We start from the raw sequence: 15,992 nt of genomic DNA on the forward strand, positions 1-15,992 counted from the left end.
CCAGTGTTGAGGAAGGAAAGGTCGCCTCCTCCGGTCTGTGTGGGGTGGTTCTAGGAGTGAACGTAGCGGTTCGTAGAGCCGAAGCGTTGGAGTCAGCCTTTCAAATGATATCATTTGGGCTACCTTCAGTTAATAATTTTCTCGTTGCTTTAGCTTCACCGGGGAGGACCCCTATGGACACGGTATGACAGCCGCCATAGTTTGATTCAGTGCAAAACAAATTTTATACCTATGCATATACTACGTGCTGCTGCTATCAGTTGTGATGCTGGAAAAAATCGCTAACACAGAGAAAGAGAGAGGCCATTGGATGTAGCATGTTTTTTGGGAAAGCCTGTCCGGGATACAAGCCAGGAGGCGGTGCGCACTACACTGCAAGTTTATCTCTCTACCTTTGAAGAGAAATATGTAAGCTTGCCTATCCCCACAAGGTAAAATGTCGAATGGGAAGTGCCAAAATCTGCAAGCGGGGCTCACTAAAAGAATAATTGCATGCATGATACACTTTCTTTGGCTGGGAAAGAGGCGATGGTCAAATTAGTTGCGCAGGCCATCCCCATGAATGAGGTGTTTAAACTTTTCATGTCCGTGTGTGATGATCTTAATAGGATGGTGCATAATTTTTAGTGGGGAGTGTATGAGGGAAAGCGCAAAACTCATTTGGTAGTCGGAAATAAAATCATGAATTTCAAAATTGTTTTCGATTTGTAGAACAGTTTATGCATTTAAAAATTATCCGCGAATTTGATTGGTCACGGTTTGACCCAGGGAATCGAGCGTGGGCTACGATGACTGGTGGGCTCGCCGGGTTCTTCCATTGGCTGGGTCCGAAATTCTCGGGTGCCCACTCCTGGCGCGTCGCGTGGCTCATCCCGCGCTGACCGCGGCGTGCGTGCGTGGGGGGCTGCGCGTCCCTCTCTTGCGCGGGTGGCCTTCACCCGCTGGCCTGGTGTCTGTATGACGGTGGGGCTGAGTCGTCCGCTTAGGGCACGTGCCTTCGCCGCGGTGTTGGGTTTGTTCCGTGCGGCGAATGCTACCTGGTGTGGAGAGAGGCCGCGCTCTCCATTTTCGCTGTCCGCCGTTCGCCTCCTTCGCCCCACCACGCTTCGCATCCTGTTCGACTCGGACTGACTGACCTTCTTCGCCGCCGGTGTGCATAGCCGTTGTGATGGCGTTTGTGCGTTCGATCGGTGCTGCTGGTTAATGTCCGTGCCTGCCTTCCTTGGTTCGTCCTTTTTCCCTTTGCTTTCTCTGCGCAATTCACCCTACTTACCTCGGTGTTCTTCCTCTTGTGTGCTACATGTGCAGACCAGTTTCTTCCACCGCTGTCTCCTGCGCCCGCCGTCGCGCCGTTCTGCCTTTTGCATTGAGGTTAGTCTTCCTTCCGTTTGCCTGCATGCAACATGTTCGGTAGAATGCCTCTGCAGTAACCCGGCCATGTTTGTTCTCAGGTCGATGGTGGGGTGGATGGGCAGGGGAGGCGGGCGACGAGGGCAGGCAACAGTCGGCCCGTCGCGATGTGGTGAAGCTACAGGGAAGAGGGAGGAGGTCGGCGATAGGGTGAAGGAGTAGGCCGGCCCTCGTGGAGGCTGCGCTGCCGGCCGGCCAGGGAGGCGGCCCGGCTCGCCTCTGCCTCCACCCTCACCTCCTTTTCCATGCCTCTTCCTCTGCATAGTAGCATGTGCGAGGTTGCGGGCACAGGCAACCATGGGCAAATTTTGGGGAGACGCCAAGATGAGCTTCCCCTCTGTTCCATGCCCTAATCTCTCTCTAAAGATTTGTGTAGCCTAAATGTCTCTGTACCGTGTAAGCAGGCCCAACCTAATGCACACCATCGGCCTGATGAATGACCAAATGATTTGTTTTTGTTGCCATATAGACTATTGACTGGTGTGTAGGAGCCCTTCTAATTGGTGTTCTATGTGTGTTTTCTTTTGTTCTGTTGCAGAATAATAATTCAAGTGGATGGCCGATGAGTCTTGTTGTTTAGCGGTATGATGGTCGGTGAAAGTATGTTCTATGTATATTGCAAGGTGATGGGCTGCTGACTTTTGTTGTCCACTTCTACTGATTTCTACCCACTTGCTTAATTTGATATCTGCTGTATAAGTAATGGCCCTATTATACAGTACATAAAAAATGACCCGTCTTATATTCCAAAAGAATGGTTTTGCTATGCGCTGCTTGGAATCATCAGTGTTCGTTATTTTTGTTCAGATTTGTTATGTACGCATGGTAGATCTTTCTAGGTTCTACTTTCTTATTCTTCAGCCATAATTCAGTTCATGTCACCAAGTTGCAGCCATACCAAAGTGCAGACATTTAAATATTTTAGAACAGAACAATTAGATGATTTTAATTCTGAGTGCATAAATGCTTTGGTTAATGGTTTAGAAATGCATTGCGTATGTAGTTATGTTAACATGTTTGCTAGAGGGATCAGAATGGTCTTTGAGTCGTTCAAAACTGAAGGGAGCACCGAGGTATCACATTTGCAAAATCATGCATATGCAGGAGCACGGCAGTCTAGCGACCTAAATTTCTCCCCAACTTATGTCTTTTTGTTCAGTCCAGAATTTCAGGTTTCCCGTGGTTTCTGTTGCCAAGGTTTTATCTTTATTTTCGTGCTGCGCAGATGATTTCTGTTGAAGCCGAGCCAATTGAGATCCAAGAGCCTCCTCCATCTTACCCTCCTCACCAAGGAGGTCGGATTGATCTAGGATCTTTTTCCTTAATTTTGAGGTCCTCCCTTGGCCCCTCTACTTGGCTCTCCTCTGTCTTGTTTCTCCTCTATAAAAAAATATGGAAACTACCACGAGAGATAATTGCGGCTTGCTGCTCTTCGCTGCAGAATATCACAAAGAAGTATATCAGTTGGCATCCTCCCAGAAGAAGAGAAGTCAACATACAAAGAAAAAATCATGGCCAAACTTTTTTAAACCATAAGCAACTTGTTATGATGTGATGATACCTGGTCAAGCTTTTCTCATTTTTCTGAAAACTCATTTATCAAGTGAATCTACTATGCCAAGGAAGTAGGGAGCGACCAATGGTTTCACTTATTGGAGGGGAGACGCGGAATCAGCGCACTGCCTGACCCCAAAGGCTTGAGGGAGCGGGTCTCCTGTAGGGAAATAGCAAGCATTGCATAATTTCCTTTAAATAATCAAATCTCAATTAAATCAAGTATATGACCATGTATTTTTATCAAATAAGCCAGAAAAAAAGAAATACAACACCACAAAACCCCTAGAAGTGTCATAGAAATTGTGCTTCAGAATTATTTGTCAATCCCATGCAGCTATCTTGCCATGGAAATAATCTCATATCAATATACGTTCAGAACTATATCCATCATAGCGTCCTTCCAGCTTCACTTACAGGCACCTGCTTGTTATTTACCCAACTAATAGTTGTTGCTTGGTAATAAAGAAAAGATAGCTAGATAAACAATTAGTCCAGTAGACCATATGCTTATTGTTTTATACACACTCACTTCATTTCCAAATAATCTTTTATGCAAACTCGCTTGGTACCTACATAAGAAATCAACATTATCAGTTTCTTGTGACTATAACTCATAGTTGAGGTAAAGGTGTACTCACCAAGTCTGGTGGTATATTTTATCTATTATTTTTTTGCCTTTAGAAACTACTCGTTGATGCTGTGGAGTATGGAGTCGTTCAAACAAATGTATAAAATGTATGGATATGGTGCTGGGTGAAACTATAGTACATGATGTGGAAGGTCTCCATGGAGATTCATAGATCATTGCTTAAATTCTCAAAATGAATCTTACTTAAATTCCCTGGTTAGATTCTTCAGTTGCAGGAAAAGTACTACTTGGTTCTTCTCTTTAACTAGAGTGCTATTGTGAATTTGTGATAGTCATTTTTCATCTACTGTGTCTCAGGTGGATGTTCTAAAAGCTGCATTTTCTCTGATAAAAAATAATGTGTTTCATCAAACTTTGCTGGGGGACCACATGCATATTAATTGTGCCTGTTCTGTATGGTCCTTGAGATAGAACTTCAACATCTGTCTCTCATGTTTCTGCATCTTCTATCTCTTCTGAAAGTATCCAGGACCTGCCCAAGATGCAGAAACATGGACATCGAATAAGTTTTCTGTTTCAATAAATCCGCTTGAGCTTTCTCTACACTCAGGATCAACCAGATTCCACTCTTACATCTGTTTAGCACTTCATTTCCATGTGCAATTCCTTGCTTTGACTTGTCTCATAACCATATTGAGTCCTGTCTAGACCAAACATGTATCATATAATACCTCCTGTTACAGTATCGTTGAAACTTAAGCGCTGACTGTAGTGCGATCACCCTGTGTGTAAGCTTGCTGGTTGCGCCAGCAGAAAATTGTATCAGCTCTGTCAGACCGTAGGTGATGCTGAGTGCTGAGCTGCAGATCATTCCTCTAGGATGTGTATACCTTTCCTTTTTTTTTTTGCGGGAGGATGTGTATACCTTTCCATTCCCATGTTCTACTTATTTATTTGATTAGTCAAATATAATATCAGATATTCATGTGAAATAAGACTGGTTAATTGTAGCAATTCATACATAATTTTTCAGTATACTTCATATTCTGTTTAAGAGAAATAAATTAGAAAGGCATATGATTGTCCAGGCAAGCTGTATGATGTAAGCACTGGCGGAGGAGAAAACTTTATAGGCTAATCAAGTGGCCGTTTTGTCCACTTTTATGGAAGCTGACTCTCCAAATTTTGTGCTTTCTATGAACACTCAAAGTTCCTTGTTGTAAGCAATCTTACAATACTGAACTTTATTATGCTTCACACATAGTGTACTAGCATAGGAAGATATGAACATGATATTTTCTGTGGACATCTGTACACTGTCTATGGGGGTGACCTTTTTTTTTGTTTATGAAATATTCATATGCATAAATAGTTGAAAATGGAAGGGGAGCCTTGGCGCAGTGGTAAAGCTACTGCCTTGTGACCATGAGGTCATGGGTTAAAGTCCTGGAAACAGCCTCTTACAGAAATGTAGGGAAATACTGCGCTACATGCACCGGGCTGCCCTTTTTTATATATAAATAGTTGAAAATGATGCCTGAATGTTGTGATTAACTCTAAGGATAGTCGTAGAAATTTAGACCTGATAAAAAACATAGGGTTTCAGTTGGTACTATTATAAGTGCATATATTTTCAAACACAAGTCTCACTTCATTTTTTATATAAAAGGGCTAGAATTCTTACCATACATGCATGCTAAAACGTAAAGTTACTACCAAATGCAAATATTTTCAAAGCACACATGGTTCTAAATGGGACTCTACGCGATTTGGCGAGATGGGTCATCTGTTTGTAAACAACAAGCCCCCATTTGTCTTTTTATACAAAGGGGTTAGAATGCTACTGTCAGATTCAATGTAGATCTGTTTGTAAACAACAAGCTTCATCTCATTGTACGTAGACATCAATCCACCACATTTCTAGTATTAAAGAGGATTAAACCATGGATTTCTTTTCATCGCGCACATGGATTTAGCATGCCTCTGCGCCATTTGACGCAACGGGTCCACTAGTATAGTATACAAGTAATCATGTTTCGTTGTTACAAACAGGCCCTATGCCATGTCAGTGCCATGTCGGCCCACTTTACGTCTATGGATGAGATTAACATTGTATTTGTACGCTCATGCCAAGGTTTAGAACCAGTTCGACGTATTGTTCAAGTTCATGCACTAAACTGAACATTCGTGGCATGTATTTACCTCTAATCTACACAATAACCTTCCATCTAATCCTCTAAAGAAGCAATAATTACTTTACAAATTGGGAAAACCGACTCTATCGGAAAACAAGTGTTGGCGCGCGCGAGAGCGAGATAGCATCGTCCCAAATATATATAGTACGAAAAATTATTCCATATTGAATCAAATGAAGTAAATTTGGTTGTTTAGATGCCTATATATTTTTATACAAACTTGATCAAACTTAATGAAGTTTGACGTAGATCTTAGAATTTCAATTATTTTAAAACAAAGACAAGTTAAACATCATGCAATTACAAAACATGGTCATTATAAACTTTTCATCAGACAACTCAACAAATAAACTATGAGGGCATAAGGCGAAAAGAACTACAACTTCTCTCCGGAGTTTTTTTCCACCATGAGTTATGTGGAGAAGCTGCAGCGAAAATATCTGGCCCTTTGTAGTGCTGGCCGAGTTGCCAACTCTGCAAAACTCATTCTTATTTTTTTGAGAAAGCTGCAAAATTCATATGTAACCTTTAGTTAGGGGAATACAAATTTTAGCTCGAAACACGTAGCACAAAACCAAGGCCTAATGAGCCCACACCCGCACAGCCCGTGATATTAGCAAGCCCATCTCGTGATCAACCCACGGGAACCAGTCCATTCAAGCCCACAAGCCCATAGGGAAAGCCACTTCGCCAGCCTCTCCCAGAGCCCAGAGCGGAAGGGAGGGAGGCAAACCACGGCCGGACGCGGGGTCCCCGGCGGCTCGTCGCGGTTGCGCCATTCGCCGACGCCGGTTGCTTCTCCTGGCCCCATGTCCTCCACCAGGGTGCCGCGGCGGACCACGAGATGCCTAGAGAGGTACGCTGCTTGGCCCCTCCCTGCTTGTTCAGGGGCTCCAACCCCCAGCTACGATCCGCGCTCTTGCTGCAGATCATGCTGGATATGCGCCTCGCCTGCAAATCTACAGTAGATAGAGATTCATCAGAGACTCCAGGGGATCTCTACCTGTAGGGCTCCGGTCCCTGCTTACCCTGGCAGACCGCAAGGGAAATCATCAGTAAGGGCGTGTGTCGCAGATATACAGTACTAAAATAGTTTCCGACCGGCAATAAACAGTCTAGCCACTTGGCGAATTTGAGGAGCAGTCATCGTCTGTGTTCGCTTTGGGTTACTCGGATGCAGTTATCCTGGTCGAATGCTCCCAAACTTGCATTTTTTTTCCCAGAGCATACCGACAAATTAGGCGTACTCACTCTGATCCCAATCCCAAAATCTGTGTGATAAAGGAATTCTGCCTCCTCTTGTGAGTACGCTATCTTGGATTAATAACCAAATGGAAACTCTGAGCCTCCTCTTGTGAGTACGCTATCTTGGATTAATATGTTTACTGTCACTGAGCGTGCTATTGTCCAATTGACTCGCTTCTTGTTCTCAGCCAAGTTATGACGAAGACAGATACTAACGTATGCTATTCAGTTATCCTTCCTTTTGGGCGGGGATATTCAGTTATCCTTGCATACACTAGTTTGCTACTGTATTTGAGTCAGCATGGGACTTGCTGTTCTATGGGTTTTGTTGTTGAAGAAGGTATTGGTGATTCCTTGTTTGTTGGTTTTGAACTTTTAGCTACAACGCGGAAAACTGAACGTAGCTTGTTGGATTTGGACCAATTGTATGGAAATTAACTTTGGTTCTTGGCCTGCGTATATTTCCATGTCGCCTAGTTAGTTAAACGGTACCACTGCAGCTTTTTTCATCCTTGACACACTAGGCCTATAAGGGGTGAAATGATATGCCACTCGCTAGTCGCTACGCCGACATCTTTTTTACTAATCCATACATCTAGCTTGTGGGTTGCAAAGATTCCTATATGCATAAACATGAACATAATATAATATTGTTTGGGGGCTTGGAGGGCCTCACCTAAATGGCACATCTCACTCTGACCATGTCACTGTCAGCCTAACCTGTAGATTCCTGTGTATGAACCAAAACAAGTACATCAGTCTCAGCTAAAATAACATAATAATCATGATATAATGTCTACCCCCATCCACAGATCCTTAATATACAATGGTATGATGTATGCATTGCATTGGAAGCTAAAGGTGAACATGTAATCCACACAATGGCCCGCGTGAGAGAAAAAGGACAAGATGCTAGCCAAGAACAACTTGCCGGGAAATATCAGCATGGATTCAAAGCAGGGGATGCATACCCTCACCATGAAGCATACATGCACATACCCGGCAAGTCATCCTTGGCTACATTCTGCCCTCTATCTCGATTCACGTATGGCCATTGACAGTATAACTCGTGATTGTTATTGGGCGACATGAATCACTGACACTAAACTTCTCTACGATGCACACAGCTAGAGGGATGATGTGTGTTTGTATGCATTCCTGCTGGCTGCTGCTTGCTATGTAAGATGTGTATGTGTGTCTTGTCTGACTGCTTCACCCTTCTGACTTGTTATATATAGACTTCCAATGGAATACCCTCAAGATATGGTTTTCCTTTTTGCTATGGAATTTTCTCAAAGGCGATGCTCGATTCTTTTCGATGGACATGTTAGGTTTGATATGGGTAGATCTTCTATCCACTTCCATGTAGAGCAATGTGGTTTTACTGATATCACGCATTGTGTTGTCGGCATGCACAAGTTAATTTCTGTATTACAACAGTGGATAAAATGTCAACTTGATTGTGCTTCAAATGGACTTAGCCTTTGTCAAGAGTTAGTTTATTTTTATGATACACGTGAATATAGGAGAAAACTAGAAAAAAAATTAAGAACCAATGGGATCTATTACTGAATTCTGATATGCTAATAATATTTTTTAAATTGTAATGAAGCCCTAAGCTTCCACATTAATATGAAAATCATAATTAGTTTAATAGTTCCAGAAGGTTAGAAAATCGAAGCAATCCAAGTGATATGAATTTTTAATGATTTAAAGACTTTTCCAATGATTTATGTGATGTGATTATCTGTACATCTACAGCCAATTATGTTTTCTTGAAGCAGCTAAGAGAAAGTAAAGCCTAGTCACAGTAAGAACTTTCATGCATATAGCTGCAAAGAAGTCACACTTTCTCTTCTTATTTAGGATCTGCCTTTGCCTTTACGTGCAAACCCGAAAGAACCGGCGGACCATTAGATTTGGTGTCTCTTTCCCTTCCAATGTGTGTCGTACCCTGATTGATCAATAGTGCTGCTGATGCCTACATTCCTGTCAGGCTGTCATGAATTCATGATCCACAAGTTAATTTCTTCTGTCGCCAGTTGATTGGTTGAGGGGTAGTGAGAGACTGAGTGTTAATGCCATTTTTCTCCCTTTCCACTTTTGATTAATCCCTTTCTGAGTAAACATTTCCTCCACCCCTAGACTCATCATTCATGATGGGGTGGGGATACCATTCCGGATTGCTTACCACTTACTTTTGAACGCTGTACTCATCATTGGTCTTAATTTGGTTGGGCCAAGTAGCACATGTATGATTTCTTGATAATACAGCATGTGAATTTGCTTTTTCCTACTTTGGTGAATTACATAAAGTCAGATCAGAGCATTACGTTTGTCAAACGACAGATACGGTTCCTCTACAGGCTGGCCTATTGGATGATAGGGGACCAGGAATAAAATTATGTGGCCCAAAAGCACAAATGGAAATATGGCATGCTTGAGCAATGCCATACCTTTCTTGGAAATAATAATAGAGAACAACCGCATCATACATTTTTGGTGGGGGGAAAGGTGCTGCAAGTGGTGCCCCTTGGACTCCCTAGAGGCAGATTCACTTTTCGGAGATTTTTATTCGGTCAACCCTTTCCATCTGATTCTTTCCACCTTTTGTTCCACATCCCCATGTTTTTAGGGTGCACAGGATTTTCTTTAAGTTGGAATAACAGTGGAAGCGAACAATCGGTGGGGGCACAATTCCTCTATATAGAAAGATTGCTTTTTACGAAATGTCGTAACGTGTATGGAATCGCTGTATTCTTTTATGCTTTCTAGATGTCTCGATACATCTACCGAATGTAAGCAGTATGAAAAACTAATCACTTGCTGTTAGAGTACGTAATGGGCCTAATGGGCCCGTTAGTCTTAGGGTTAATTAGAGATAAGAGTCACTTGCTTAGGGGTCAAGTAAGCCTTGTTTGGGAGTCAAGTAAACCTCTCTATATAAAGAGAGGAGATGTATCAATCTAAGAAAAGCAAGAATTAAGAAGAAAATTCCTTCCCTCTTGCCCGGCCGGCCCTCTCGCGCCCTCCTTCTAGCAGCGCCATAACAATTTGGTATCAGGTAGCTCAGTTCCGATCATGTCTTCGTCGCCTCCCACCCCGTCGCTTCCGCTGCTGACCGTCACCACCACGCCGCTGGCCATCTACACCGCGCCGCTGCCCTCCCCGTCCGCGCCGCTGGTCGCATCCTCCGGCGCCGCCACCGCCCAGATGTCGGCGCCCTCCACCGCACCACCGTCCGCCGTCTACACCCCGGAGGAGATCATCGGGGTCCTCAACGACCTCGTCACAGCCGTCCAGGGGATCCGGCTGTACCTGGCCAGCCCCTACGGGCCGCCGCCGCCCCTGCCGCTGACCGCCACAGCCGGGCTGCCGGCCCTGCCGTGGTACTCGCCGCATCCAGGGGCCTCCGCGGCATTCGCGGGGACGCTACTGCCCCAGCTGCAGCTGTCGGCCACCGTCGCCCCGCAGTGGCCGGGGCTGGCTCCTGCCGCGCCTCCAGCGCCCATCGCCGCCCCCGCGCCGCCGTGGTTGCCGTGGCAGCCGCCGCACCAGGCGGCCTTCGCCGCGCTCGTCGGGCCACTGCAGCTGCCATCCATCGCCACCACCGCCCAACCCTGGCTGCACTGGCAGCCGTCGCTCCTGCCGGCCTCCGCCGCGCCTAGCGCTCCGCCGCCGCAGCCGCTGCCGGGTGTGCCACCGCCGCAGCCGCTGCAGCAGCCACCGCCGGTTAGCTTCGGCCCCGCATCGACCGCGCCGGCGGGAGTCCCGCTCCACCAAGTCCAGTCCCCGCCGTCGCTGTCACCGCTTTCGTCTTGGATCACTACCCGCCACGTGTCGGCGGCGGTGAGGCTGCAGGCTACTGCGCGCGGCCTCCTAGCGCGTCGGCGTGTGCGGGAGATGCGTGGTCTGCAGCTGCCGCTCCTCCAAGTTGCCCTTCGCTGCGCAAAGGACATTGATCTCATCCGCTGCGTCGGGGATCTTGGGCATGCGGTTTCCCCCACGGGCAGCGGGCATGCTGTTTTCCCCACGGGCAGCGACCTCCAAGTCTGCGTCATTGGCGGTTGGGGGGGGGGGCGCACCCCTCCTCGTCATTCTCCATCGCAAGCCCCCCACTCTTCCCTGTGCGGTGCAGACCAACAGCCGTCCGACAGGAAGAAGGCATGGTGTCACCGACAACAACGCACCACGTAGCACCACTGCATTCCGTCACCGGGCGCCGCAAGGGCGCCTCTGCTGGTCACTCTTGCGACCACTTCCAGGTGGTCCTATACATGCACTCCTTTTGTCCAGATGGTGTCCATGGGATCCAGGTGGCTGTACACGTGCACGTTCGACGTGCGGATGGTGTCCACTTTTTGTTAAGGGGTCCAAAATAAAGCGTCCCAGTCCAATTCAGGTTGAGAATAATAAAACAAGCCGAGATGTAAAAGGCTTGTTTTTAGGTGTTAGGTTTGGGTTGCGTCGAGTCATGGTTATAAGTTGGTTAGGCTGCAGCTTGAGGACAAGCTGCATGTCCAGGTGGGGTGTAGTGTTAGAGTACGTAATGGGCCTAATGGGCCCGTTAGTCTTAGGGTTAATTAGAGATAAGAGTCGCTTGCTTAGGGGTCAAGTAAGCCTTGCTTGAGAGTCAAGTAAACCTCTCTATATAAAGAGAGGAGATGTATCAATCTAAGAAAAGCAAGAATTAAGAAGGAAATCCCTTCCCTCTTCCCCGGCCGTGGGCAAAAAGGCCCCCAGCCGGCCCTCTCGCGTCCTCCTTCTAGCAGCGCCATAACACTTGCAATCCCAGTAGAACTGCACATCTCGTGTAGCTTAAAATTTTACTTAAGAGTTAGTTGATTTTTCCATATTATTCGTTTTAGATTGAGTAATCTGGTTGACTTTTATATTGTTTTCATTAAAACATATTTTCCTTTGTGTTACCTTATTACAACCATCTCACATATCTTCTTAAAAAACGTACTGGTGTGTCTGTCTCTCTGTGTGTGTACGTGCGGTGCGGCAGTGCGCTGGCCGGGTCCTAACCTGCTTACCTTTTTGTAGCAAGAACGGTAGCATTCTACTGTATATGTTTGTAAGTTATGTTTTGGTAGGACAACTGCGCAAGTAGTTAGGAAAAAGAGAAAGAGCGCGAAACCCTGAATATTTCTTCCTTAGGGTCCTATGGGTGACCAAGGCCTAATTCTTCATTAAATTTTCTTCAACGGGAGAAGAAAAATTCCTTATGACCTGGTTACCTAATTGTCCATTACTTTGAAATTGGTGGCTATTATGTTGTCATTTCATTTACATTTGCACTCTGTTTCTCACAGTTTTGTACAAACACAATCCCTTTTTCAGCTGGTAGTTGATTGCGGTTGAGGTGTGAGGTTTACATCATTTCCTAAGGACCTTCAGACCTGCCAACGCCAACAGACGATACTATGCACTGATACTGTACATCAGAGCTACATCAAAGAACCGACTAGATGATGCATAGTTAAGTTTTCTGTAGTCTGTACAAGTATGGAACAAAGATTTTTTTTAGCAGAAGTTACATAAGTAATGGACAGAGGACGACTCGGTTGGTTGTATATGAACATCAATACATATATTCACCACTCACCAGTATACAGAACACAGAGTAGTTTCACTACCTTCAGAGTTTAGTACCTTTGCAGCCTGCGAGGCATGCACATATGTCAGGTATGCAACAGCCAGTGTTCGTTACTATACATAAAGGCCCTGCTTTGGTGTGAATCTCCGGGCCACACGGCATCCACACATCTGGCCGCCTCGCTGGGCAAGCGGGCATCTGGTTATTCGAGCACTCTAGACTTGCAGTGCTTCGTACCGCCGATGTCTGAACTTGAAGAGCTAGAGCTAGAAACCTCTGAAGAGTGCATGGTTCCCTTTCAAGTTCAACCCTGTGCCTGTGAGAACGCTCACCAAGGCTTTGTCACATCTTCCTGGAGTTCAGAAATGGTGCCAATCCGAGCTGCTGTCCTAGGCCGCATGACACTGCGCCTCTAGCCACCATGTCTTCTGCCATTTTTACCTGCGGAGCCAATTTCAGATGTCACTTCTGCTATGGAACTGATGATCGTTTAGAGGTGACTATTTCTTCCTTGTACCAGAGGAGAAGTGTTACCTTGATTCTTAAGGTCTCTACATCTGATTTGAGGATCCTGTTGTCAGTGACCGCGGTGGTGAACTGCTGATTTGCCTCTGTCAGTTGCTTGAAGAGGGTTGCACTTTCACTTTTAAGTTGCTCGACCTGCTCAATCAGGATGGCACATGTCGACGGTCAGAAGCTTGAAACAAACTTGGATCATGGCATGTGCATTAGGAGGCAACAAGGCTACAAGAAGGTAATTTTTGTTTGATGAAGCAGCAGAGAGAGTGCATCCACCTGCAACTCAAGGTCAGTCAGCTGCGCATGCTTCCTCCTCCTGGACCGTCGAGCTGACTCCCTGTTGGACACCATCCTGAAATTTACACAGGCAATTCATTAGTTCATTGGAGAGAAGAAACGTAAGCAGTTTGTTCAGTGTTAATTAGAATTTACAGAACTTGGCACTGGCTTGATCTCTGCATACCTTCTTATTCGCCTGGTATCTGATGATTTGCCGCTCCGCTTGCATCGGCCGCCCTGAATCTCGACCAATGACTCGCTGTCAGAGTCCGACTCGGTTTCGAGAGCCTGGTTCCCTGAGATTGTTTCCCTCGGGCTAGCTGCGACCAAAACAATGCGGCAGCAGGTGAGACAGAACCCTGGTGTGTCTCTATCAATTTCCTTCCCAACTCTAAAATCAGTGTACTTCTATTTCTATGTTGGACCAGGGCAATTTTGGAAGACAAGAATATAAATCCTAGGAATTTTGGAGCAGACGAAAACATCTGCACACAGATCAGCAAGTGATGTTTCTCTTTTGTTCAGAATTCTTTCGATGAAATCCACTGCGGTTCACATGGGCGTTTGCTCGCTAGGTGTTGACTTAACATACAACATTCTGCGCATACTGATAACAAGATCCAACTCTGTTGCAGGCTGAAGGTGCATACCGGAAACGGCGGGCGTTTGCGACTGGGTTGGCGCCGGGGCAGCGTGGTGCGGCGGCGCCCGGAGGCCTTCGGACCACCACAAGTGGCCGGGGTTGCTCCCTTCCAGCTCCAGGGCGTTCTGCTGGAGCACAGGATGAAAATTCAGTTAAACGCACGAACAGTGAAGGTACAGAAGCAGAGGCTGAGCTAAGAGGGAAGCTTCGGGCTAGTAGCAGCTGCTCACCGAGTCGCCAAAGCAGAGGCCCGGCAGGCCGCTGCCGGGGGAGAACACGTCCGCTCTGGCGCCGGGGTCGCCGCCGAACCCGCCGTCGTCGTTTCCGTGGCCAGGCCTGCCCCGCTGGGCCTCGGCCTCGGCCTCGGCGGCGGCGAGGTGCTGCCGAATGAAGGCCTCGAACTCCAGCTCCGACGCGCACTTCTTCATCTCCGGCGGCCGCCTGCCTCTCCGTCTTCTCGTCACGGTGGTGGTGTTGTCGTCACTCCGTGCGTCTGTCTGTCTGTCTTTCTTGGCGAGGCCTCCGTTGCGGGGGCTGACAGCGTCGCCGGCGACGGCTTTTATGGGGCACGGGAAGGGGACGTGGAAAGCTCCGTTGGGGGAGATGAATATGATAGCGGCTGGCTGAATGGACAGTGACGCGGGATGACTCGGATCCTCGTAAGGCCGAGAGGGAGGCAGCGTGCAAGGCTGTGCGCGCGTGGCTCCGTCGGCGACTTTTCATTGGGTTGAGGACTTGAGATCTGCTCAAAGTGTAGTTAAATAACACTAGACTAAATGAATTGGATGAATCGGATTGCATTCAGTTATCTCATTGGTACCAGATTATGTTATCCGGTGGCCGTTGTTCTCTCACTTTGTCTTAGGTTACGTCCGCCTTGTCATGGTCTCGTGGATCTTATGAAGATCTCGCCTCCAAAGAAAACCTCGCACGTTTTGCTCTTTGATAATATATATATCATCAGTTTTGCTAAAGCACATCTAGATGTGCCATAAGTATTACATATTTAAGCAAATGTCATTGATTTTACACGAAGATCCGTGCAAACATTTTCATGCCCACAGATTTGCCTGGCGGCAAGTTGAGTGCCGGGCCTGTTTCTTCCTGCTCATGCAACGGCGGCAGGCAGGCAGGCATGATGTGAAAGTCGGCACCTTGGGTGGTGGCAATCAGATTATCATCAACAACAACAACGATCCACCCACAGTAACAGCGGCAGTGCCACCCATCATTTCGTGGCCACCCGAGCCGGTTAAACCATGTGGCTGCGGAAAGAGGGGAAGAGTCAGCCAGGCACTAGCAGCGCTAAAAGCGTGTCGGCCGGGGCAAAAACAAGGTTATCATCAGTGTACCACATGGGCGTGCGTGGCGACGGGGACGCCGGGGCGGGCGAGTGGCCACGGGCGCGCGCGGACCGCGGCCGTCCGAGTCACCACACGGCCCTCCTCGGGCCCCGCCACGGGAGGGACGGAGATCTTTTCCGGGGCGCCCAGCGGTGCCCGGCCGGCGACAGATCGGTTGGTGAGCGGGCCGTGACGCGGCGCCGGTTGACTCGGCTCTTGTTATCCGATGTCTGATGGGTGTGTGTGGGCCAGGTCTTTTGGGACGACTCTCCTCCTAGCTTCTTCCAGAATCGTCCTTTAATTTTTTTTACAATTCTAATTAATTAGACCTTAATTAGATATAATTTAAAAAAAATATAAAGTAACGATTCTGAGGGAAGCTGAAAAAGAAAGCGATTTTGAAAGAACCGTTCAAAAAAAACTGGGCCTGTGTCGCTCGCGGGGCGCGTGTGGTGACGGGGCGGGTTGAGGTGTTGCCGCCTCGGCTCGCGGCCGGTGCGTGGAGCTGCGTCGGACGGGACAGCGGCCGCCGGACGGCTTGCTTCTCTCAAAAAGACGACGCCTTTTAAATACTGGAGTGGTTACAATGGCATGGAAATGTCTTCCGGTC

At 47.1% G+C, this 15,992-nt stretch overlaps 1 protein-coding gene and 2 long non-coding RNA genes across 4 annotated transcripts; 2 read left to right on the top strand and 1 right to left on the bottom strand.

Moving 5' to 3' along the window:
- Nucleotides 1-877: 877 nt before the first annotated feature.
- On the top strand, nt 878-4,416 carry LOC123149299 (uncharacterized). Of its 2 annotated transcripts, XR_006474597.1 has the most exons (5): nt 878-1,205; nt 1,309-1,371; nt 1,452-1,806; nt 1,949-2,033; nt 2,636-4,416. It is a non-coding gene; the product is annotated as an uncharacterized lncRNA (long non-coding RNA). The 2 variants fall into 2 exon arrangements; XR_006474596.1 differs by having other exon boundaries at nt 1,452-2,033.
- Nucleotides 4,417-12,481: 8,065 nt separating this feature from the next.
- LOC123149300 (bZIP transcription factor RISBZ5) lies at nt 12,482-14,660 on the bottom strand. Its single transcript, XM_044568932.1, has 6 exons — nt 14,270-14,660; nt 14,047-14,167; nt 13,581-13,716; nt 13,394-13,469; nt 13,133-13,258; nt 12,482-13,039 (listed from the first exon to the last, which is right to left on the bottom strand). Exons 1-6 carry the CDS (start codon nt 14,465-14,467, stop codon nt 12,941-12,943), a joined length of 756 nt encoding a protein of 251 aa, XP_044424867.1. The 5' UTR covers nt 14,468-14,660; the 3' UTR covers nt 12,482-12,940.
- On the top strand, nt 13,512-14,408 carry LOC123149301 (uncharacterized). Its single transcript, XR_006474598.1, has 3 exons — nt 13,512-13,742; nt 13,825-13,899; nt 14,032-14,408. It is a non-coding gene; the product is annotated as an uncharacterized lncRNA (long non-coding RNA).
- Nucleotides 14,661-15,992: the final 1,332 nt, after the last annotated feature.

This window comes from Triticum aestivum, chromosome 7A (genome assembly GCF_018294505.1).
Source record: "Triticum aestivum cultivar Chinese Spring chromosome 7A, IWGSC CS RefSeq v2.1, whole genome shotgun sequence".
Taxonomy (NCBI): domain Eukaryota; kingdom Viridiplantae; phylum Streptophyta; class Magnoliopsida; order Poales; family Poaceae; genus Triticum; species Triticum aestivum.

Excerpts from the sequence above, each read along its gene's own strand:
- LOC123149300 (XM_044568932.1), bottom strand. The coding sequence starts at position 14,467 with ATGAAGAAGTGCGCGTCGGAGCTGGAGTTCGAGGCCTTCATTCGGCAG. Across the intron at positions 14,168-14,269 it reads GCCTCTGCTTTGGCGACTCG|CAGAACGCCCTGGAGCTGGA; the intron begins GTGAGCAGCTGC and ends CCTGTGCTCCAG. Across the intron at positions 13,470-13,580 it reads GATACCAGGCGAATAAGAAG|GATGGTGTCCAACAGGGAGT; the intron begins GTATGCAGAGAT and ends TGTAAATTTCAG.